This window comes from Brachionichthys hirsutus, chromosome 3 (assembly GCF_040956055.1).
Source record: "Brachionichthys hirsutus isolate HB-005 chromosome 3, CSIRO-AGI_Bhir_v1, whole genome shotgun sequence".
NCBI lineage: Eukaryota > Metazoa > Chordata > Actinopteri > Lophiiformes > Brachionichthyidae > Brachionichthys > Brachionichthys hirsutus.
In genome coordinates, this window is record NC_090899.1 from 9,047,798 (window position 1) to 9,073,368 (window position 25,571).

At 40.9% G+C, this 25,571-nt stretch overlaps 1 protein-coding gene across 1 annotated transcript in view; it reads left to right on the forward strand.

The window, feature by feature from the left end:
* col14a1a (collagen, type XIV, alpha 1a) overlaps nucleotides 1–25,571 on the forward strand; it is a 73,254-nt gene that overhangs the window by 14,083 nt on the left and 33,600 nt on the right. The window contains 18 exon segments of the mRNA XM_068758694.1: nucleotides 11,394–11,549; nucleotides 11,635–11,754; nucleotides 11,972–12,136; nucleotides 12,236–12,400; nucleotides 13,154–13,175; nucleotides 13,177–13,303; nucleotides 13,973–14,102; nucleotides 14,329–14,474; nucleotides 14,576–14,705; nucleotides 14,812–14,951; nucleotides 15,243–15,369; nucleotides 16,231–16,370; nucleotides 17,827–17,959; nucleotides 19,277–19,443; nucleotides 20,583–20,715; nucleotides 21,392–21,514; nucleotides 22,064–22,213; nucleotides 25,102–25,218. Of these exon segments, the coding sequence (XP_068614795.1) occupies nucleotides 11,394–11,549; nucleotides 11,635–11,754; nucleotides 11,972–12,136; nucleotides 12,236–12,400; nucleotides 13,154–13,175; nucleotides 13,177–13,303; nucleotides 13,973–14,102; nucleotides 14,329–14,474; nucleotides 14,576–14,705; nucleotides 14,812–14,951; nucleotides 15,243–15,369; nucleotides 16,231–16,370; nucleotides 17,827–17,959; nucleotides 19,277–19,443; nucleotides 20,583–20,715; nucleotides 21,392–21,514; nucleotides 22,064–22,213; nucleotides 25,102–25,218 (2,391 nt within the window).

Genomic DNA, 25,571 nt, shown 5'->3' on the forward strand with positions numbered 1-25,571 from the left:
GAAGTTATTCCTCATCTGCTCTTTGAGTTTTTTTTCTTAACCACCGTCCATTCATTTCTACATTTCTTTTTGTTTTACAGGTTTGAAACCTCATAAATGCTTATAAATTGATGTTTGTTTTCATTTTTTTTTTTTTTTTTTTAACAGTGTTTTAAAAGATGTCATTTTCCCCTTGTGACATCATAAATGTGCTGAATCATTTTTGGTCTGTCACAACACCTCGTCTTAGACACTGCATTGCTTCACCGAGTGTGGCGTTTGTACGTCTAAGTGTGTGTTCAGACTTCAGGACAGGACAACAAAAACACACTTTAGATTTCAGTGCATTTTCAGTAGTTTCCTGTGAAAACAAGTGTAGATCTATTCTAAATTGAGTCAACTAAGACAAGTATAACAGAGAGAGGGCCTCGTAACAACAACAATGTGAAAAACCAATGGTAATAAAAAAAACCACATGCAGAATCCCGCTAGCCGAAGAGCCAGCAACGTGTGTCATACGTTCCTTTTTATACTTGATTCTGTCTTTTTGGTCTCTGCCAATGAAAGGCTCTCTCTGGGCTCCTAAATCAACTGGCTGGATCGAGAACATGGCGGATTGAGAGCTTCACATCCAAACTTTACAGTCTAACATGTCAGAACATCAACGTCAGCCTTCCAGAATGGAGACAGAGAAGGAAAGTGTGCAAGAGTTTAAAATGACATCAAGTTGCTTTATTTATTCACTTGACTCACCTTCAAAAGCTTCTCTTGTAGACATAACTTGTTCACAATCCTCCTGATGAATTTTACAGATGATTAATGACTAATCTGCCAAGGAGGTTACAGTGTGCTATTGGCTTGGTTAGTCAACAGGATTACAGAATATTGTAGAGGTCTGATTGTAATAAAAGTTGGTCACGGCCAATTAAATGTTGGAGCAGATCGGAGGGAGGATAAATACATGATTTTTCACTTACATTTACATTTTGGCCTTGGCAGAAAAAATGTCACAGAAAACCTGCTGCATCTCATTTGTAAGACTGGAGTTTGGGACCAGGGTGATGCGTGCACTGTCAGCTCGGTGTTTGCGCTCCCGTCACCGAGCTGCTTTGCGTACACATCCACTTTGAGTGACTAACTTCAGCTGGAAAGGGTGGAGGGATTTGACCTCATTTCGTTCCTATTTTTTTTCAAGGAGAGTTGCGTGGAGGCCGGCATTGTGAAAAGTATGGATTCAATTAATTGATATGATAAAGAGTACATCTGAGAGATGCTCTCAGTTGTTTCTGTTTAATGGCGTAACGCTAGCACTTAGCAGGCATATTAATGGCACATGTAATTTATAATTATTTGTTAAATAACTCATTAACTGAATTTATTAACAGTCTTTCTTGAGAACTTGGTGATTTTTTCTATGACAACCAGCTACCTAAGCCAGTTGACCATGCTTTCTAGTCCTATAAAATATATTTATCGGACATATGTTCTGGATGTTCTTGAAGATTTGTGCAAAGAGTGTGCTGTTTGTTTGACGCTCCGAACATCCTGCTAGCAGTCAGTATCATTTATTGAACAAGTCTGTTAAACCATCTGTCCCAGGATGCATTGGGTATATCTACTCATACCATAACAATATGGCAAACACTATTTTGCTAATACATTAAATTAAAAATGTATTTGTTGCGGCTTCCACACGCCTACACACGCACCTACACTCACACACACACACGGAGAAAACCTTGGGTTGAAGTTGAACTGGGGGCTAATGAGATCCGGTTTACATTCACCACCCAGTAATGAAAGAGTCCAGTATCCGTCACACTGTGGATGGAACCACGGCGACACATGCAGACTTTACTTTCAATATTTATTTCCAACTTTAATTCCTAACATGATCCTTTATTTAGCCCTCCAGCTGATTCACTCTTGTTTAATCTAATTTTCTCCTTGTCGTGTCTGTGTGTGCCGTGTGAGAGCTAGTGAGCCTTGCTGTCACATTAGCTTCCACAATGACAAGTCAAACACTTCCTCTGTTATTGTGCATTTTGCCCTGATTCCCTGGAATTGTTTTTAATTCCAAGCCACCCTGTTCATCATTTGGCACCCAAAAAGTCAACGTTTATCACCAGAGAACTTGTTTAATTTAGCAGAAGAAATAGCCACAGAGACTGAGCAAGGAAGCCAAAGCTGATTCCACGAAAGAGCTGGGCAGGTTAGGACACACGAACTGGTGAGTGATGCTGTCAGCTCCTTCTAATACCTCTGAACATTAGGTCAGCTATTTCCATCTGAATGCAAATAGAACTATAAATGTATGTCATGGCTAAAAAGCATTAACATCTCCAAAACATTTCAGATTAATAGCATCATATTTATAGTCTGAGCTTGAAGGGCAAAATAAGGAAACCTCTAAAGAGAAGTGCTTAAAAAGAAAGTATTAAAATAAACCAAAATGAAAAGTGAATCGACAAAGAGTGAAGTCGGGTAAATGTCCTCCTCAAATGTACATTTTGTCTCCGCTGGTCTCATCTCACTTAACACTTTTCAATCATCTTAAGTTGTGTTTTACATTTGGACAATTTCCAGGTACTGAATTAATCCGGTTGAGAGGAACTAAAGAAATAACAGCCCACGCTGTTTGGCTGTGCTCTGAGAGATTTGGAAGTGGATCACTGATTGCTCAGTTTTGTGTGTGCGTGCCAGACCTCTCTCCTTGTCCTCAATTAAATGAAGGGTTCAAGGTTGAGTTGAGCTAATTGTGCAACACAGATTTAACAAGTGGATGTGTGAATTTGTGCTAATAGCATTTGGGGCATTAGTGGCAAGGACTCTTTGAGTGCAGAGGTCAATTAGGGTAATTAGCATCCAATTCCTCCCTGAATCGCTCCTTGTTACCTGTGATAGTTCCTCCTCCCTTCCTCCTCATGGTCACAATTAAAGGTTATATCCCGCGTGCTACTTTGTTCCTGTTAGTGATAAATATGACACTTTGCCTCTACATTTTAAAGGTCTGCTACATGTGTACTTTAACCAGCAACACATTTACTACATTGTCCTCCTTGTACATATGACATAACAGATTTGTATATTTTGTCGGGTAATTTATTCATTTTACTTTTACAAAATACCTAACTTGCAAACCATTTTAGTGATTTTGCAAGTGTGCTCACACTGTCAATGGAAACACTGGCAGTGTGTGCTTTCCAACTGCAAACAAGAATGTTAGGGAAACACAAAGCTCATGATATAATGAGGAAATGTTATTTCCTCATTAGGTGGAGGGTGGAATGTATAGGACTGACCGTCTTGCTGTGAGGCGACAGTGCTAACCACTGCACCACTGTGCCGCCTTCCTACAGTACATGCATCAGTAAAGCGTTGACTGATGAGGAATAGTACGTGTTTACTGGAACATTCTAGCAAAACTCTTTCCTGATGACTAAACCCAATCCCAGACCGGAGTCTGACCTTGACCATGACCTTGCAGTGTGGTAGTCTTGCATTTTGTTCACCTGTAATATAAATGTGCAGTTTTATTCAATGCGGTGAACTTTGTGTTATACAGGGAACATTGCCTCTAGTTCTGCATACACATGAGCACTTTTAATATGGATCCTATGATATGTTTCATAAACAGGACCCCAGCTCTTTATTTTCTCATGTCTTTATCTCGGCACTACCTCCTGCTTAATATGACACATTTATTGCTCTTTCCATCCTCCTGTGCATTTCTCCTCTTGTCCTTCATCAATCACACCCTTTATCCTCTTTGTCGCTCAACTTTTTTTTATTGCCTGACTTTTCTTAGTCAGGCTTTTCAGTCCTATACATTCCATCCTGCTGTTTCTTCTAATCTTGCCCGTTTTGTGATGTTTTCTGGCCTGGAAAAGACTTTGAAGTGTTATTTGGATGGATATCAATCACTCCTCTGTTTGTAGAATGAATCTCATCCCATTGTTCTGGAAGGAGGCTCAATCATTGCTCAGATAATAACGGTTTAACAACTACGATTCCATAATTTGTAGAAAATAGTCAAATCACAGGTTTATTTTGCAAACATTTGCATAATAATTTGAGGCTCATAATAACGAGTTTAGCTGCTGTAAATCCTCTTTTTGCCATGTCCTGTTTGTACCACAGGCATGTTTGCAGTGACTGCACCTTCCCTTGAGCTGATGGATGTATCTGCCTGTCACTGTGGGGAGACAAAAGGGAGGGCTGCCAAGCAATTAATAAGTAATCCAGTACTGGACGGAATAATGAATAAAAAAAAGTATTGATTGAGAGCCACACTATCATCAAGCTCTTACAATGTTTTCATGGACCTAAAAGAAATGACCAGACGTGATAAATCCATTCACTTCAAGTGTGCGAGAGACTGAGATAGACAGATTAGAGGAAGAAAAACAGAACAGAACAGCCCGGCATAACGGAGGTGGAGCGACAGACTTGGGGAGAGATCATTGATCGTATGTTGCTTTTTGAATGTTTGGCTGGAGCTTTGTGGAGTCAGTGAAGATGGTGGCTTAAGGATCGAGGGCAGGGAAGCCGGGAGGAGAGTCTCTGGTGGAACGACTGAGCAGCTGTCGGATTACACCCCTAAACCCTTCGGTTCACACACAAACCAATAGACATTCACACCGACACACCAACACACACACACACCCCAAATTAATATGAATGTTTATATCTGACTGATGGTCTCTAGGCGCCACTAAGCAAATGTTAGGTGCGTACTGCCGCTCATTTAATACACGATCGAATAAACAAACTTGTGGACCTCTATTTACTAATTGAATAAAAGCATTGCTGAAGGCAGGTTATCGCTTTTTACAGTTGTTGTTTCAGTTTTAATTCTACTACAATGTTCATCATTCATCTGCGTTTTGTATCCTGTCCTCATGTGGATTTGTAACCAGGACCTTCTTCTTGGTATGAGGCAACAGTGACTGTGTGCTCCCCTCCCATCATCTTATTTTTTGTTTAAAAACGATTTGTGTCCAAGCAGCAGACAGATTCTGATCGATCGTTGAATCATTGGATGGCGTTTTGATCCCTGAGAATGACCCTGATTATAGCCTCCGAGCTAAACAGGGACTTTTAAATAAATCTACTTCTTACCTGTAGAAAAGCAACAAGAGGAAAGTCCTTTAATTAGCTATTTTAGAGTTTAGGATCATATCTCTTTACCTCCATCAGCATTAATGACTAACAAGTTAATTATAATCATCCAAGTATAATTGTCCTCGCTCTCTCATTGTCACCTGCATGCACTTAAGCCTCAAAGTAATGACACAAAAGGAGCCCTGCATCAGACCACAGAGGTCTCTCTCTCTCTCTCTCTGCACTCGTTAGTTGGTCACTGGTGTCTTCTGCATAAACAATGGGAGATAAAGGCTATTATTGACAGCATTGGCAGAGGAGTTACAGGTGGAGTCGCGATAAGGTCCTCGCCGAAGTTGCCAATTGGGTGGATCAGAAAACATATCTTCCTCGGCGGACCTAAAAAAGAGAGGAGCCATCCCATCTAGATATTTAAAACTTTTTTTAAAATACAGAAATGCGTAGTTCCAAGTGGCTGCACTCTTATAAAACCAATCACAGTAGCCGTGTAGCCATGGCTGCGTTCCATTTAGCTCAATTAGTTTCAGGCCCTTCTCTCTAACATGTTTCACTGTGACTCCATTAGTAGAGAACTGAGTTATAGCTTATGTTATTAACAAAATTATTAACCAACGTTCCAAAGATACCTGAATTTACAGATAATGTGTGGTTTAATTAAACTTCTTTTTATCTACATGTTTCTGCCAACAAAGCTTGAAACATTTGTGACTGAGACATTGAGCTAAAGTCGGGAAGTTGCTGGAGGAAGATTGGCTTTCATCTTTATTTTCCTTTAGGTATTTATTTTCAACTTAATAGCAACCACACCAAGAAGCCGGTAGAGGTTTATGATGTTTTTGGGAAGTGAGAATGATGAACGTTTGGTATAAAATTTCAATAAATTGTCTCTCTTTTTTGTAAAAAGTGTTTGGAAAGGTGAACGGTCTCAAGCAATTTGTAAAACTGGCCTGTGCGTTTCGAGGCTTTGCTGCGGCTCTCACTTTAAATGCCATCCATTCTTTTTATTCTTTGCTTCTTGGAGCAGTCAGCAAGCCCACCTACACACAAGCAGATGATGGGATGGAAAGGATCAGACTGCATTGATTTAAAGTGCACATTATATTCCTCAATATATAGGAAATTCTATTGAGACGTTATGTTCGCCATGATAAACAACCGACCGGAGGAATGAATGTTATTACCAGTCACCGTCTGCAGACCTGACTCATAAGAGCATTTCTCGTTAATCATTTCACTGAAATCCATCTAAAACAGAGTGGATGTATCACCGGCTGAATGATTGAACTGGTGGACACCAGAATGCAGCGGCGGAAGCAAGCAATAAAAGTCCAGAAACACCTTCACTTCAAAATACACAGAGAAATACAGAATGACAGAGCTCAGCAAACAAAAACTCACTCGACTAAAAACTAACACTTGGACTGGCTGAGGTCCCAGAAAAGCGTAAACACAAAATAAAGCCAAAAACGAAACAGCGGGGAGGCGCTGGATAAAACGGAAAACAAAAACACTGCCAAAACCAAATATACAAATCTTACGGTCGCCGAAGAGCAGGCAAAAAACGCTGGTGTAAAACACAAGATGGCAACGAAACACGAAGGATAATCTGGCGCTGGAGCATCAGCAGGGCAGCGTCTAAATAGCAAACAATGATGAGTGGAAAATGAATGGCAGGTGTCTCCCGCGGCCACGCCTAAACGGCGAGACGAGGAAACAGGGTCAGAGAGGCAACACACACGGGAGACAATGGCAGGATGAATGCATCCAAAGCAACCACTTTAACTTGCATTTAACTACAGGACACTAAACAGAATCAACAACCAGAATCGGCTGCATATTCATTCCCAGTTGGGGTTGCAGCGCTCCTCTCAACGTATAGGCCCAGTTCCGTTCTCGCTGGCAACCACGCATCTTCATTTCTGTCACTGTTCTCCATGCTAATTCCAAACACTGAAACACAATCGCAGTGGCAGCAGCAATAAAACCTAACTAGAGAGCGATTGAAATGACGACACATTCCACTGATCCTTGGCTAAATGGAGGTCAGCGACAAATTACGTCCGGCTGTTAGAACGACTGTTCATGAGAATGGAGAGAGCAACAGAGACAGGCTGAAAACTTGATTACCAGATATGTGTGTGTGCATGCATTCCAAGATGCGTTGTCAATCTTTGTGTGTATTTGTTTGAGTATTGTTCACGATTTACTCTGTGAATGGTTTCCATGTATGTTTGTATTTGTTTGTTAGGTCCTGGGGGAAGGAGATTTAAAAAACACTGCTTACTTTAATTCATCTGGTTTGCCTATATGTGCATGCTTAAAGACCTCCAAGTGATTTATGTTTGTGTTACAAACAGTGACTTGTGCTACACATTTCATCATGTCCTCGCATTCCGAGTTCCTGTCTGCATCTCTGTGTTTGTCGCTGAGTTGTTCTACTTTGTTCTCTGCTCTGGTCGGACTCAGAGCCAAACAGTCGTGTCTATTGTTTGCATTCACATTTTCTAGACGCATTTCTCCACACCCACACAAGTTAATTCAACTTTGGAGCAGCCGCATCATTTTCCCACATCGCTGCAGACTGCACTGTGGGCCGAGCTGTAGAGTGCAGTGGCTCACTCTCTCGTGGGCATCAGGTGGACCAGCTCACTTACCACACGCGTACCTTTCAGTTGTGGTTGGTGTTTGTCCAATTTTGTACTCGCATACAATAAGTTCACGCAAATTCTAAACGTGTAATATCTGACAGCGTTACCATATTCAGATTCTCAGCTGGAGTTCACCCAACCTCGTGGTTCACTCAGACAAAGACGCATCTATGAATTGGGCTTGATGAGATGAAATACTTGAGCTGTAGGAGCACAAGCAGCTGCATTTCAGTTCACTTTGATACCGCTGGTATCCCCTGCTGGGATACTTTGATAGAGTGGGGGATTTGTTCTTATACCGGTAATCAGTATCATGTGCATTTCTTGCTTTTTGAGGTAAATTGTCTGCTGAAATCCAGTTGGAAGATGCCTACTGAATTTTTTTCATTGTAAAGTGTGCAATGAAATGATTAAAGACCCGCAGAGACAGGAGTTGATGGCGTTCCTTTCTTGACTAAACTATAGGAAAGCTGGCCGATAGCACAAAAAAAAAAAAAAAGATTTGATGGAGCGAGTTGGAAGCTCACCATTTTGGTCACCAGGGCTTCCGTCTGGCTCTCAGGGTAACCTCCAACTGTCTCCCACAGAGGGGAAAACTGGCTCCTCCACCGCCGGAGGGAGAAGGCAGATCAACTCGAGATTTATCTCCACCCGTCTCTTTCCATGCCTGTTCGGTTTTCTTCTAATGTTTCTATTTGCATATAAATAATTAGTCCCTATGTGATTAGAAATAATAACGTACACATGTGCTAGTACTACAGACTGACTCATCTTGAGCTTTGTCGCACTTCAGGAAAATTCTCAGGAGATTTTGATGCCAAACTGGAAAAAAATACGTGTCAGCGCGAGAGAGGAACAGACGGTAAACCTAGACATCAACAAAAAAAAAAAGCCCTCCGCATCATAAACCCAAACTCAGCATCCAGCCTTCTCACTGTAAATCTTCCTTCCCAATTTTTGCATTTTATTTAATTCAGTTTTGTCACACTCATGTGGGCACACAGACACGCAGAACTCTGACCTTCAGGAAAAGCATCAGACAGAAAGAGCGACAAAAGAAAGAGGTAGAGAAGGCGGGAGAAGAAGAAAGGCAGATGGAGCTTCAAATGAGCAGAAGGACCTTTAACGAGTCTGTTATTTCTGGCACTCAGGAAGGGAGGCATTCAATAGCCGCTGTAATAAAACCCCGCAGGCATTCTCTGACACCCTTTAATGTGAAAGACGCTTAATTGTGTTTGTATGTATGATCACCTACTGTAAGCATGGATTAGCTACCTTTCAATCCGATTTCTCTCTCGTTTTCATGCATTTTACTGAGATATTGCTATTCTTATTTGACGTGTGGATTTTCATTTTTGCGTAAAATTGTAAGATCATGACCAAATTATGATCAGAATAGGATTTGAGGCTTTGACAAAAGTCAAAATAGCTAGTTTAAATCTTAGAATAAAGAATTTACACATTTGGTTGTCATGTGGTGCCAAATAGTTAGACCTGATATAGTCTCATTGTTTAACATGGACTTCACCCCAAATCTACTTCTGCTTCAAATTAACTCAGTTAAGGACCTAAAAAAATATATGTCATGTTTTATGTTGGGTTGCTGGCAGAAAGTATAAAAATCTGGGTTTGGTGAAACTCAACTTTGACCCTCACCTCTTCATCCAGCCATCGTGTCATCAGCAGGTGATAGAAACCAACACCCAACGACTGTTGTTCACAGTCTAAGGCTCTAAAACAAAATGGCTTCTGTTATTTGTAAAGCAACCTTTCTGGTTGTGGCTCTTTGTATTTCATCTTTTACCTCAGCTCTTCTAAATGCCATGCCTGTTTGTTTTGGCGGAAGCACAACTCTCCAGAGAGCATCTTTACACTCTTTGGCCCCTCAGCCTTGTGCCATTTTCCCAAAACCCTCACACTAAGATTTAACCTTCTCTTCACTTTTCAGCTGAGCAGTGGGATAATAGATGCTATTTGCTTGTCCCATTTTGGCTGCTTCAAAAGCCTCATCACGTCTGCCAGAACGTACCCCTGTGCACCTAAAACGATGAGAATATATTCACAATCTTACTGAAATATTACCTGAAGACTACTTCTATAATCAAGCTCCAGTCTTATTGGAAGCCAAAGACTATCTCTTGATCTCATTGTCTTCACGCCATCTGTTGTCTGTAACAGATGGATGGTTCAAACAGTCAGTCAGCTACAGACAGCAGACAGGAGGCCCTATCTGGAAACCTTGAAATGAATACCTTTTCATCACTCTATGAATCTATCTGGTGTCAGATCTCAAATTATTATTCCTGGCATTGTTCTGCAGTTAATAGTTTACGTTATTTAGGGAAGGGAGCACAATAGAAACGACATTATAACCAAGATAATGGGACTAACTCAGGGAATTTCAATTACCCAGGATGCGCCTGAACCGCTCCACTAACATCTGTGGCTCCATTTTGCTGTAGATGGAAGCTGTGCACCTGTAGCAGTGCACTACTCTTAAGGGTAATGTGTTGGTCTCTGATGTTATGATACACATTTATGTATGAACGTTCTATCTCTTTTCTATACGCTGCCAATTCCAACTTCCTGTATTCTTTCAAATCAAAAGCAAGGTATTGATTCAATGTACAGAAACTCCTCAGTTCGTAATCCGTTTGTTTTGTGACAGTTCCGATAATTACTTGAAGCAGCAGCAAGATGTGAGTCTCCCACGCAGATTTGAAATCCTGATTTCTTCTCTCAAGTAAAATATTTTTTTACGATGTTAATTTGGAGGTGAAGAAAGGCTTGCTCGGTTGTTGTGAGAAATAAAATTACATTGTGTTCCAGTTGTGCTGATGGATTGTGGTGGCGCTGCACTCCTAATTATAGGAGCAGCTGCTTAGTCAAACTCCACATTCAGTGGAAAAATATGTTATATTATACCATCAGGTATTATCACATCAATGTGAAAGTTTGTAAACCTCTTAGGCATAAATCACAATCTCTTTTACTACTTTTCTTCATTTAGACATGAACGTCAATACTTATCAGCACCTTCTGGATTATTCACTATTACTGTAATGTAATAGAGTGATTTATGATCAGTGAAGAAACTCTAAGTGGATGTACTCATTTGTAGGCTATGGTCCAGGTTAGGATGACAAAATGAGCAGCTGTGATATTGGGATAAATGAACACGCATAAAGAGTGTGTGTGTGTGTGTGTGTGTGTGTGTGTGTGTGTGTCCCACTGAGATTTTCCTTCATAACTGCCCTTTAAATGAAGAATGAGTGAATGAATCAGGCTTTGAATAATTTGTTTGGAGTATTATTCTATGAGAGAGCACAAATAAAGTTCTCAAGATGATATTTTTACATTTTTGTGTGCATTATATGTGTTTTATGTCTTATTGTATATGTCTCTTTATCTTTATTATGTGTAATGAAAAGAAATCATAAAACCAGCGGACCTAAGGTCTGTGCTTTTTTTGGTGTGCATTTTCTATCTTGGCTGAGGATCCTGCATACACTATGAAAAGTAAAAGGACAATGCCATTATAAATATTGCTTCAATTATATATTGATCATGTATTTCTTTCCGACTGTGGTCAGTGTCAGTGTGACGCCGTGCGCTGACACGACTCATCTCTCCGTCTTTCAGCTGATCAGTTCGTATGCCGCACTGAGGCCATTGCGGACATCGTGATCCTGGTGGACGGTTCCTGGAGTATTGGTCGACTCAACTTCCGGCTTGTCCGCACGTTTTTGGAAAACCTTGTCAATGCGTTTGATGTTGGCATCAATAAGACGAGGATAGGTCGGTCCCTGCGTTCTTAATCTGCAGATATGGTGTATTATTTTATATTCTGTGGTGTTTATGACTATAAACATGTGTTTTTTAGGTCTGGCTCAGTACAGTGGGGATCCCAGAATTGAGTGGCAGCTAAATACTTTCTCCACTAAAGATGCCATTATTGACGCTGTTAAGAACTTGCCCTACAAAGGAGGAAACACTCTGACAGGTGCTGGATTTGACTAACTGTACCGTTCTTTTTAACAGCGACCCTAAAAAAACATTCCTTATTTCCTCTTTTCCTTTTGAACTTTCTGTGCAATCTCACTACTATCACTGCCTACCATTCCCATGTTTTTGTTCTTTCACACTTACTTTTCATGCATGTTTTGACTTTTTGGTCATAATTTCTCCTTTGTCTTTCTATTTTGTTTCTCCTCCTCCAGGCCTTGCATTGGCTTATATCTTGGAACACTGTTTCAAACCGGAATCTGGTTCACGCCCTGGTTTACCCAAGATTGGGATCCTCATCACAGATGGAAAGTCTCAGGATGAGGTCATACCACCTGCAGAAAGCCTGAGAAACGCTGGGGTTGAGCTGTTTGCCATTGGTTAGAGTGAACACACAAACCGTCTTCTGTGGACTGAAAACTTTTCCTCCTTATCTAAATGTATGGCTCACAATCATACATCTGTCCTCAACTTTTCAGGCGTGAAAAATGCTGATGAGAATGAGTTGCACTCCATCGCATCAGAACCGAACAACACGCATGTTTACAACGTGGCCGACTTCAACATCATGAGCTCCATAGTGGAGGGACTGACCAGAACAGTGTGTGAACAGGTGCAACAGCAAGACAAGGAGATCAAGCAGAGTAAGGAGACAAGGAGACAGATAGACTGTTAGTAACTATCAGAGCTGCAATTTGATTCACTTAAGTCCAGATGAGAGAAGTAACTCCACTCCGATATTGTAGTTATCCAAAGCAGGGTAAATTAAAAACATATAACTAGTCAAGCCAATAATTATTAGTTTATCGTGCTTTACCGAATGTATTTTTAAATGCAAAAAAATAAATAAAATTCAAATACTGGCCATTTTGTAATAATCGTAATTGGTGTGATTCATATTACACTTGAAATTGTATATTAAGATACACTGGCCAGATATCATTTAATTAATTAGGGGTTCCCTCAAAGGGAGGCTGACACTAAATAGTTTCCAAATATAAAATCTGTGCAAAAATGTGGTTATTACTTCATGTTGTCTTGTTTGTGTAGCGTTTCCTTCATCCAGGTCATGTTAATCCCCAAAGGCAGGTGGATTAAGACATCAGATAAAACTGGATCAAGACATTTCACCTGTCTGCGAGATTTCATTTGTTCTGACTGATGGATGGGGATCCCCCCCAGCCCAGTTGGGTGCCAATACGGTCACTGATTGATCAGTGGTTTAACCTTTGAGGGCACTTTGTCTTGTTCTTTATTTCTCAATATTTCCTGAAGTCTATATAGATTTAAAGACTGACAATGCTTAAAGATTTCAACATGATCTCATTTTAGATTTTTGACTATTTTATTCTGCTCTTTATCAATGCTGTCCTTTTGTTTTTCTTTTTTTTTTTCAGAACAGATACCAGAGACGATGGGGGTCACTCAACCTGGTCACATCAGAGGTCACTCCCAGAAGCTTTCGGGTTTCATGGGGTCACGCCCCGGGAAATGTAGAGAAATACAGGGTGATTTACTACTCTGCTCGCGGAGGAGAACCACATGAGGTGTGTACCGGTAATGTGTTTTTATACCACTACAGGGGCAATGCTGAAAAAATATTTTATTAGTTGTAGTCAGGAAAATCTGAGCCGAAGCTCAGCAAGGCAGGTGTAGGCTGGGGCACGGTCTGATTTGTCATCATATTTACCTCACCGGTGGGAGTCACTATATCTCACATCTCTGTGCAGGTGTATGGGGTTTCCCTGGAATGCTGCTGGTATCAGTCACTTTCTTATCCCTCCGTTCACAACATCCGTGTTGGTGATGAATCTCACCAGAAATGATTTTTTTTCAGATTTCCGTATAACCACAGAAATCTTTCAATGCTTTGCTTAGTAGGGTTTACAGAGACCAGATGGTCTGGAGCCATATGTGGGGGGGGGACCCGACCTTATATTCATTACAACAGTCATCAATTCAGATCAGAATAAAAATATGCCATTTGGCTTTAGATTTTTGTGCTTTATCCCATTCAATAAATTTGTTCCCCCTCCTCTAACATTCAATATCCTGCCTCCTTCTGCCATTCATTTTATTACATTTGTCATTAAATATTTTCCCATTTATTGCCCCATTTTCCCTGTCCTTTTATCCCTTCTCCCTCCCATCATTTCTCCTTTGTGTCCCTTGTACTGTCTTTCATTCCTCTCTCCGCTCACACTCGTCCACCCCAGGTGGTTGTGGACGGCAGTGAGTCGTCGGTCTTGTTACACCATCTCAGCTCCCTCACAGAGTACCAGCTGGCTGTGTTTGCTGCGTACGCGAACGAGGCAAGTGAAGCTCTAAGAGGATCAGAGAAAACCCGTAAGTTTATTCCTAAGCACAAACACACATGTAGAAATGTGAACACCAGTTCTTCTGTTAGCATTTAGTTTGATCACCATGCGTGTCAGACATATTGAATATCCTCATAGCTCAGGAGGATAAAGTTTTTTTTTTATGAATCCTTGTATTGCAAGAATTTTAAGATGTTTCAAAAATAAGATTCTGACTTGATTCAACTCTGCCGTGTTTTTGTCACCGTGTGTAGTCGCCCTTCCCACGGTAACAGACCTCCAGCTGTTTGACGTGACTCACAACACCATGAAGGCAAGATGGGACAGTGTGGATGGAGTCTCTGGCTACTTGCTGCTTTATGCACCCCTCACGGAGGGTGGAGAGATGGACGAGAAAGAGGCATGGAGACAAAGAAGAAAATATATATTTAGTAAATACATTCTTATTCAACTTGGATGTTAAATGTGCTGTTACATACATTTGTGTATATTTGTCTATAGGTCAGGTTATCAGCTGCAAAGACAGAGCTGGAGCTGGTTGGGCTGACCCCACACACTGAATACACCGTCACGGTTTACGCCATGTATGGAGATGAATCGGGCAAGCCGGTCATAAATCAGGGCTCTACCTGTGAGTCAACAACACGTTCTTAACTTCTATCCTAATGAGGGCTATCATTGAACATACCAATGCTTTAAAAAAAAAAAATCTCCCCCTCTCTCTCTCTCTCTCTCAGTGCCACTGAATCCTCCCAGTAGCCTCCAGTTTTCAGACATCACTTACAACTCTGCTCACATCATCTGGAACCCCGCGCCCAGAGCAGCTAAAGGCTATCGCATCATGTGGGTCAAGACTGACGGCCTGGTGTCAGAGGAGGTCTTTAATTATTTAATTATGTCTTTAATTATATTTGACTGCATTTTAAATCTGTGAATGTCTTTGCGCAGAGGAGACAAACTATCTCTGAGAATCATCATCCTCAAAATAACTATTGAGCACCGGAAAATAAAGAGTTATTACGGTTCAGGAGGAGGCCGCCGCGCGTGGTGTAAAAGTTGGATAAACTCACACTTCCGCATGCATTTTTTGGAATCTGTACTTCACAGTGGAAATGTGCCTGGCACTAATCTCTTCTTTTTGTATGGACATGCGTGCGTCTGTGTGCAGGTGGAGGTGGGTCCCATGAACTCCTATGACCTCAGCGATTTAACATCTCTGACAGAGTACTCAGTGGCCATCTCTGCTCTGTATGAGGAGGGCCAGTCAGAGCCGCTCACAGACGGATTCACCACCAGTAAGAAGCCGCTGCTTTTTAATGCCAGTTTGAGATTTACTGCAACCTAAATTCAATAAGTAAATGTTATCAAGGTCTGTTGTTTCTTTCTTTTTAATATTGTTTAATTCAACGTTATTCCATTCTACTTGTTATAAAATACCCTCTTAAATAAATACTGACTCATAATAACACCTCAAGAAAGAAATGCCCTCCAGCGCCTTTTTATATAGGTTTATATATTCCTTTAAGAAACAAACCGGTGGTCTCTGGTGCTGAGTCAACTAAAGGAAATGCATTTCTGCCACGCAGCTATTACCCTGATGGCTGTGTTGATTTTTATTTATCTCCTGGCAAGCAGGTTTCAGAATTAGAGGTCTGTGAACTCGTACCATTGTGTCAGCAGATTTAAGTTTTTTTTGTGGATGAGTTGGCACTGGAGGGAATCCACATGATTGGAGTTCACACCAAAATGCTGCTGAACAATAGTCGTGTTGCTTTAAGCTCAGGTAAAGGGTCAACACTTCATGTAAATTAACTATGCTATGTGCAGAAATGTCTGCTATGTACAGACATTTCTGCACATAGCATTTAAATGTCAAACGTTAATGACACAGTGCGATTCTGGATGTTCAGCTCTTTGCAGCTGCATTTAAACGAAAATTAAAAGTAAAGTAATGTTTGTAAAAAACATTTCAAACAGTCAAAATAAGTGTTAATGTTTCATGGCACATTTCCTTGAACCTGCTGCCAGCCAGCCTCCTCTGGTCAGTGATGTGCATGTCCTTTTGAAGGCCTTGGTAGAACTGCAATGTCAAAGAGTCTGTAGGAAAATGAGACAAACTAAGTTAGATTAAAAACAAAAATGTAAACACTCTCCAGCTCCGGTTCCTGGTCCTTTGAATCTGCGCTCCAGTGATATCAGCACAGACAGCTTCCAGGTCAGCTGGGATCACACAGCCAATGACATCAGCCTCTACAGAGTCTCCTGGGTTCCATTCACAGGTGGCGACACAAGGGAGGTCAGTACCGAAATGGCACTTCACGTAATGGTTGTCTTTCACCAAGTGGAAAGGGACAGGAGACCATCTTCACCAACACGAAACAAGAATCAGGATTTACTACAGATAGATAACATGCATAGTATCTGAGTTTTTCATTCAGACAGAACTCCACTTGTTATCTTTATCGCCACAATGCGTGCCGGTTCCACTCCATGTGCCCATAAATAGAAGTCTGCATTTTATAGAACTGCAGATAAGCTTTACTATACTAGTAGTAAAAGCCCTGACACGGCTGAGTGTAAATTAAGACTGAATAAATGTAGAAAATAATGGTTTGCCTTTTTTACTACCACGATCGAGAGGCAGCTGGGCAGCAGGGATAGAGTCCTCAGGGCTGTGTGTGTGTGTGTGTGTGTGTGTGTGTGTTCGTTTGCATAGCTGCTGAGGTGCATTATAGTTGAAAATCTCAACCTGGGGATTTTTATAGCATAATAATTCATAAAGATCACATTCTCCACCAATTGCTTTATCTTTTACATGTAACTATATCATAGATGAGATGGAAGATTATGCATTAAAATCTGAGATTATCCAGATTAAACATTTATGAAAATCCAGAGACCCATGAGAAGAGTAAATCTTTGTCGTGGAGTTCTGATCACAGTTATTTTACTGTTGATCTTGTTGCCTTGCAGAAAGCAGGAAGCAGCGTTTCTGTTTTTGGTTGTCAATAGCTGTGATTGATTGATTGATTGATTGGACTGTTTGTCTGCAGGATCACACTAAAAAAAATAAAAACAATTCTACAGAACCTTGATTAACAGGCAGATTTATTATACATTTCCTGAACACTGTGAGATGCATAATTCAACATTTTCCTTGGAAGGGTTGTCCATGTGCCAGACAGGTAGGATTCTTAGGACACGACGGAGGTACAGTGTTTGCTGTTCTCAATGACGTTACAGTTAAACTGGCTCAATATTGCAATAGTGGATCTGGAAACATGGGGTTAAGTTTTAAAACTTATTCGCTACTTTTCTGGAATTTATTATTTCAGCCCTCTTACTTTGACTCTTTTTTGCAGTGCACTGGTTAATAAAATAAATACCAAAAGGGGCTATTCGTTGTTGATATATGGACTAAATGGAAGTAAATTTACAAAGAAAGGATTAAATGAAGCATTAAAGATGCACTTCCTCCACAAATGCTCAGTCTGATTTGCTTTAGTGTTAAAAACTTGTGTTGATCCAGGCTATGCTGCTATAACACAGCATACAGTATAGTTCTTAATGTAGTCTTTAGCAGTCTTTATATAAATTATAAAGCAGCGTTATAGAAAGATTCAAATTTCGCGTGAAAGTGCAACTTTATTAAGATTAACAGACAACTGCAAAAACGACATTTTTGAGGAGTTAAACTTTTGGAAAGACACGAATGTCGGGTTCTGACTTTTGTGTGCGGTTGTGTTCTGTAGGTGTTGTTGAGTGGAAGTGATAACAGTTACATCCTGATTGGTCTGAGTCCATCGACTGAGTATGAAGTTCTGCTGACGGCCGTATTCAACGATGAATCCGAGAGCGACACCATTTCTGTCATAGAGACCACATGTAAGTGATACTAGAATGTTTTATTCAACACTTCCAGCTGTTATTTTAGTTGCGTAACCTGATTAATCGAATCAAAGCAAATTGCAGAATCTAAAAGCTTTTCCAGAGGTGAGGAAAGTCCCATTAGAGCTAACTAACACTCCTCAGACCTCAGAGGTGAGCTTGAGTTTTATTTACATTGATTTGTTTGTCACAGCTTGTGGAAAAATTCTCTGCATATTGATGATAAATTTCCGTCTAATTACCTTAACTATTGATAAAGAGTTGTTTATGAGCGTTTCTACCCAATTATCTGATGAATGCTGTCTGTATTTTCCCAGTGGCTGAGGCAACAATTGCTCCGGCACCCGCAGGTAAGATGTGTCTTAATTGCTTTAGTGTAGCTTTGCATCAATACTGCACATGTTGACAGGTTATTAAGGGACTGTTGTCTTTATGGCAAATTAATATGAAGTCTTCTGCCTTGAGAAAGAAGGATGTGATTGGAATTATAACTAAAATGTGCGATGAAGTTGATTTATTCATGATGTTAAAACCTTTGTATGACCAAGCGGGCTGCAGTTCCGCCACCATTTTACTCACGATTCAAGCTCTGTCCAGAAAGTCTTGTGAAATGCGGGAAGCTTTACTGTTGGTGCTAATATTGCCTGAGTGCGACCGCAGCCCTGGAAGCGTTTTGACCTTTCTCTGTCATTTTGTTTTAAGGTGATTAAACTAGATTTTCTGACGGCTTAGAAAAGATTCAAACTGTCAAGACCTTTTTGTGTTTTTTAACTTGTGCTTTTGAACTCGTGTTTACCAAGCTGGCTTCAGACAGAGACTGCAAATCATTATGTCAGAGGCGAACCAGAGGCCCGGGATTATGCGTTGTGTGAATAGTGGACTAAGGCTAATCGAGTCAGAAACAGTTTCTCCACTTGTGCTTCGAGAAAGAGTAATGCCACTACTTCACTTACATCTTCAATCGTTTAAGAGATCCTTGTCAGGCTGCATTATATGTGGAACCCTCATCCTGATTTGCATTCCATCAGGACTGCATAGACCGTAAAAGTACTTCTTTCAATATTATCAAGGTGAATGAAACCAAACGCACCAAAAAACAATGTTTCTGCCTCCCAAGCTGTGTTCCTAAGAAAATAAACCCTCCTGATTTCACTGCAACGCTATTATCCAGCTGTGAGCACATTGCTAGGAGCCATTATCATGTTCTCTCAGCCCACCGGCACTTTGACCAACGTTTACCCAGTAACATTAAAAGTGTGAAGAATGCATCTCTCAAGCTGTGGATTTGAACCAATTAGGAGATATGCTGTGCAGTAACTGTTGCCTGTGATGTCACAGTTGTGCGTCGGGGTGTGAGAAACCTTCATCTGAGGGATGAGACCACCCAGAGCTTAGAGGCATCGTGGGAGCTGGATGACCCCCATGTGCAGAGCTACAGGATCTCATATGCGAGTCTTGGGAGGGACTACCAGCAGGAGACTGTGAGTTCAATCATACTGTCTGAGCAAAAGTTACTTAGAAATAATTCAGTACAACTCCAGCTTTATATCCCTATCTTATAGATTTGTGGTATCACTGGAGGGGTGCTTTGCAGTAAGACCCTTGTTATTTCACGCCTCCTTCTAGAATGAAGGAGGCTGCAAGCAATCGGTGTCAGGTCATTGGGTCTAATCAAAAAACTGATTAGAGTTTTAGCTCCTCCTCCCCTTCTTGACTCCTTTTTCTGCAGTGAGGTCAGAGCTGATTGCTGATGCACGAACACTTGGCCACTGTTTTTCCTCCCATCGGTCCCTCTATCTCTGCCTTTCCCTTCCCTCTTGTCCCCCCTCCTGACACCACCCCTTTACTCCCTTCTCACACCCCTCCTGTTTTTAATTTTCCAACTTGGTGTCAGAGCTGTAGAAGATGGAGGGGCTGGGCCAGCCCCGAAGACATTCCATTATCTTTTCAGTCGCCATTTACCTCACTGGGAGCAGAGACAGTGGGCAGCAAAGAAAAGAGCAACACAAAGAAGAGGCAAAAGAACAATGGCTGAACTAAAGGAGAGGCGTGAACCTGTCCATCAGCTGATAGATAAGGGTCATTTCCTGTTACACCAATAAGAGTGTTTGGTATTTGGATAGAAGGTGTGTGAGAGACAGTTCCGTAGGAGAAGAGTGTGTGTTTGTTTCTGTATATACAAATGTGTTTCAGTGCCTTCTCACTTTGATGGTTGAGTGTTTCAGCACCGTGGAGTGGACAGTTCTTCCTGTCTGTACCTGACCTTACCTGAATGCATGATTCTCTGTCTCCCGCTCATACTGATCCATGTAGCCTTGCGTTTGGCCGAGGATCAGAGCTACTCCTTGACTAAGAAACGTAAAAACAGACAATGAAGTTCTGTGTGGCCTTTGTGTGCATCACATAGGGACAGCATTTATCTGATTATCAGTATCAGTGCATTTTATTGTCAGGCTGAAGATGAGATAAATTAAATGTGCCGAACCAGATTAAGGTTAAGGTTAGGACAAGTCTCCTGTGTCTCGTCTGTCTTTGTGCAGTTTCGTTCAGAACCAGCAGAAGTCAACATTGCTGCAAAACTCCATGTGTCCTTGAAATATATCCCTGAATATGCTTATAGGTGTTCGTTCCAGCCGGTCAGGGGAGAGCAGTGCTTCAAGGTTTGTTGACAGACACCCAGTATGAAGTGACGGTCACACCGACGTACATGGGGGGACAGGACGGCATCAGCGTGGCAGCCCTGGGAGCAACATGTAAGCTCACGCTGACGCACTCAGCTTCTGGTTTCTCACGTTCCATTCTTCGGAGACGTGACTCCCGGCTTAGGAGAACACATCCGACAAACATGAAGGCTCATGGAAATGGCTTCACATTCATTTCATTTTCATTTCATTCATGAAGGAGAATGCGAATGAATGTGGCGACAGATACTGAAGCGTTCTTAATTATCTTAATGAAGGCCGCTTATAATTACATCAGCGCCCTTCATTAATGAGAAATTAAATTATTTTCCCCAGCTTTAATTGATTTTCCTAAACTTTTCATCTAATTACCTCTTATGAGCAGTAACCGTTGTCTCTTTAAAATTGACATGTCTGATGAAATATGCCATCTTTTTAGAGACTGCATGTCGGCTGCTCCTTTGTGTGAGGGTCTGTAACGCAGTGTGGATTATTTTACATCTATATAAATTAGGACCCATCTTCTTCTACAAGCAGCTGACATGTTTTTTTAGATTGTGTTGTAAATGAAATATTTATTAATTTATGGGAAAAGAGTTTTGTGATTTTATTGAAATTCTCCATAGTTATTATTTTCAGTATATCGGCCCAAACTAAACCCACAGGACCCACGGACTTTCAACAAGTCTCCCTTTAGTGAATGAACTGAGCTCTCGGTGCTTCTGTTGGCTGATTTGTCTCCTGACAGTGCCGCTGCTGTCTCCTGAAAACCTCCGTGTGTCAGAGGAGTGGTACAACCAGATCGGGGTCAGCTGGGATCCACCACAAGCTCCTACAGCGGGTTATAGGATAACATACCAGCCCATCTATGGTACACGCACACACACACATACACACACACACTGATGAATGCATTTATCCTTACATTAATAAAGCTTTAATGATGGCTTGTAAAATGTAACGTGTAGAAAGAAAAAAAAGACATAAATCTTCTCTTAGGTTGTTTTTTCTTTCCTAATAGTTTAGATTTTCTTGAAGCTTTCAAGGAATAAATTAATGATCCACCACTGAAATAGGACATTACCTTTTCTTTTTTTTATTTATTTGTGGGTTTAAAGCATTATTAAAATACCAAAATGTTTTTCTCTGTTCTGCTGCCTCTCAGTGCTAATTGGCAATAATACAATTGTTATAGTTTCAACATCTGTTTTCATTCATCCAAACACAATTATTGTGTCCCCGAGGATTCAGACTCAAGCAGACAGGCTGCATTAATCTGATTTTAGGAGCTACAATAGATGTTATAAGGTTAAAATTATAGAAGACAGTATTTAATTTATGTATTTTAAATGAAGTAACTGCGCACACCTTCCTTTGTGCTTCCTGCCTGTGCTCATGCAAACTGGCCTGTCTTCCTAAGGTCCAGGTCCACCTCAAGAGAAGACGGTGGATGAAGATGTCAACTCCGCACTCCTCCTGAGTCTACTAAGTGGGACAGAGTACAGTATTCAGTTGACAGCTTCCTACCCTGCAGGACAAAGTGAACCACTTCAAGTGAATGCCAAGACATGTAAGCATCTTGACCACGCCTGCAGAAACCGCCCACACGTCACTTGAAGTTCCATAATGAATATGATGGTTTATTCACACAACTTTCTTAGGTTTTCAAGAAGACAAAATCTCAAATGTTATTTAAATAGAGCATAAAAATCACTCCAGACACAATCACTGGCACAGTCAGCCATCACAACACTCGACTACTGTAGGAGAGGGAAGTGGTGAACACACAATCAATTGTTGATGGTATCAATATTGAGATTATCATCAATAAACTGACAGAAAGAAAGATATTATTCCCTATTCTGTCTATGAGAACAATCTGATTTGTAGTCAGTAGGTGCCATAAGACATAGCACAGGCTTTCAACTCTAAGACAAATAGACCACCGGAGAAGGAGTAGAGAGAAGAGTCGCTTATCTGTCGAGAAAGAGAGAAAGAAAGACGCATGAGTAAGACAGCTGTATGTGTATCCGTGCTCATTTCTTACCGTATTTTCAGTGTAGTGATGTGTCACTGTAGGGAAACAGAAATCTAATTTTGACTTATTGTTTTAATTTTATTTTATGTGCACTGTAAACAAAGAATCATCCCTTACTTTGAAATCTACTGTTGCCTTTTTTGGGCTTCCTGCCTGTTTGGCAGGCAGGGACTCTCCAAATCGGGGAAAACATTCTCATTAAAATCACTTTTTGCTTCTTTTATGCTTCACAACAAAAACACATTCATTTTGTTTCTGAAAGACTTCACTCGAGAGGAAGATGCTGACTGATGCATTACTGCAGTGATCTCGCAGTATGATTAACAGATTTGACTAATCAATAAATAAAGGAAATGTATAAAGTTGTAATGTGTGCTGATGATGGGCTATTCTTCATACTGCCTTTAATCATCCACCTGTTGGATGAGTGATGGCTGCTTTCTGTTAAACTCTCAGAAGGGAGGCGATAGATTACATTACCATGCAGAACCCACTCTCCTCCATAGTTCTCCGCTTCACTGTGCTGCGGCTGTCCTTTCTACATCAACAGATTTAACAAGACCTTGCTCTTCATAAACCCCATGTAAATACACCGACAGCTAGATATTTGGATTTTTGAGCACTTTGTTGTATGTATGTTGGTGAGGGGACATAAAAACTGTCCCATCACTTGGACATAGTTAAATTCATGACCCATATTTGTATTCTACAGTGGAGGAGCTGTGATTTATTAAGCGGGATACATCATTTGTTATTCTAGTGAAGGAGACACAGGAACATATTTCCCTGGATACACTGCATTCATTGCGTTCTTGCTATGGGAGCCAACTGGCACGTTTGCACCAATAAATTATGCATACTAGAAGGGAGCACAAAAAGTACGCCTTGATACCATGAATGGAATGAACAAAATAGAACCACTGAATGAAATGAGACTATTTTAATCCAAATAAATGTTCCTGTTTTTTACAGTTTCTACAGAAAGTCAGAAGTGTTTCACTCCATCTTTTTATTACCCCCCCAGCCCCCCAGCCCCCCTGTCCCAGTTTTATTTTTTCTGTGATCATTTTTAGATTTTAAATATTTCAACTTAAGTCTGCTCCATCCCACCAAAACGTATTCTAAGACACGTATTTTCTCTGAAACAACGCAATGATGAAACAGAACTATAAAATATGGTGCCTAGCCCATTGTTGACCACTGCAAGCTTTTAACAAATTTCGATGACCAGTCGCGCACTCGAGCCAGTCGGACCACTAGCGCCTGCTAACCCTAGCGTAGGCATGCATGTTGCACAGTCTCTTATGGCGTGTGCACATGTACAGATAAGTAGCTTGTTGAGTCAGTGTTGTGAATCCAAGTGTGCATTCTGCATGTCTGCGCGTATGATAGTCTTTATATTTGAATCTTCACATATTATTTAAGAGAATGACGGATTGTCATATGCACCAGTATTTAAATAAGGGCATCTATCTGCCCATATGGTCCTGGAATAAAATATCCATTTACTGCTGCAGGAGCCAAATTTAATCTGAACCATCAGCAAATTCGACAAGAGGGAAAGAACAACAGAGAGAGAGGCTCGTGGGTGCGCTGACGTCTCACTGACAAACAAGATTCAGATATTTATTTAGCTGTTGGCGTTTTGCATTTTGCTGCCTCATGCCTCATTGTTTCTTTGCAGGTCCGTTAAACAATAAGACTGAACGATGTTTTCTCTTCACCGCTTCTCTTAATAACCTCCCAGTGGGATGTTATGATTGGACTGTCAGTATAGACACCTTGTTACAATTTAAAATTCATATGGTGCACACATTGTTTATCTTCTGGAAACCAGAATGCCAAAAAGCTCTTGGTGGTAATGAAGTATCACTTCAGTGTGAGCTGAACCTTATTGCTGACTGCGCACTCTCGAACGTCCCCACTTTTGTCAGCGAGTCATTGTTTTAGTGACATACTGTATATAAATGGAGGAGCAATTTGACCCTCTGAACAACCAAACTGAGCACATTTCAAAGTAGGTTCAATAATATTAATAATAACAGCTGGAGCTACAGCACTCTGTGGGTGTCTGAGGGTCTCCAAATGAAGGAACTGGGTGGTGAAGGGTTCTTATCACACAAGTGGTGGGGTAAAAGATCGGAGCATGTGCAACAGTTTGTTGGAAACCAATCGTATTAATATTGTGATGCATCATTAATAGCTTGCATTCCATTCCTGTAAATACTGGGAAAATAGCTTAAATACTTTTTAAGGTTAATAAACAAACATAGAGATAAACTGTTTAGGTGTGTGGTTTGTTTCGTATGAGTGTTACAGGATGCAGTGGATTCAAAATACTGTGACTGGTCTGCCATCTTTCTTTCCTCGAACACGAGGTGAATGCTATGCATCTTTCTGTCTGTCTCTGTCATCTCCAGTGTTCCTCGGCATCTCTGGCTTGTCGACCTTCCAGGTCCGCCCCACCAGCATGTGCGTCCAATGGCAGCCTCTTCCACAGGCCTCCATGTACAGAGTCTCCATACAATCACCGCTCAGTGAGTAGTTTCTTCTGTGTGACTGTGTGCATGTTTATAAACTGCCATCTCCGCTTCACAATATCAAACAGGTGAGTTCACTCTTGATGTGAGACCCCACCCCACACACCTTCACTGATCTCTCCCCCCTCTGTGTTTAATCTTCTTGGTCTAAATAGCACATTTTAAATGTGGTTAGAAACATGTCGAAATGACCGACATTTGATTCTTCCCAACATTTCAGTGTTCCCACTTCAGCAAAAGAAACAGCGCTTGTACACTATTTGACACAAATACAGCAAACGTCAAATCAGGGAGTATCTTCCGTGTGTGTTGTTTAGATATATCTGCATAATCTGAATTTAGTTCAGAGC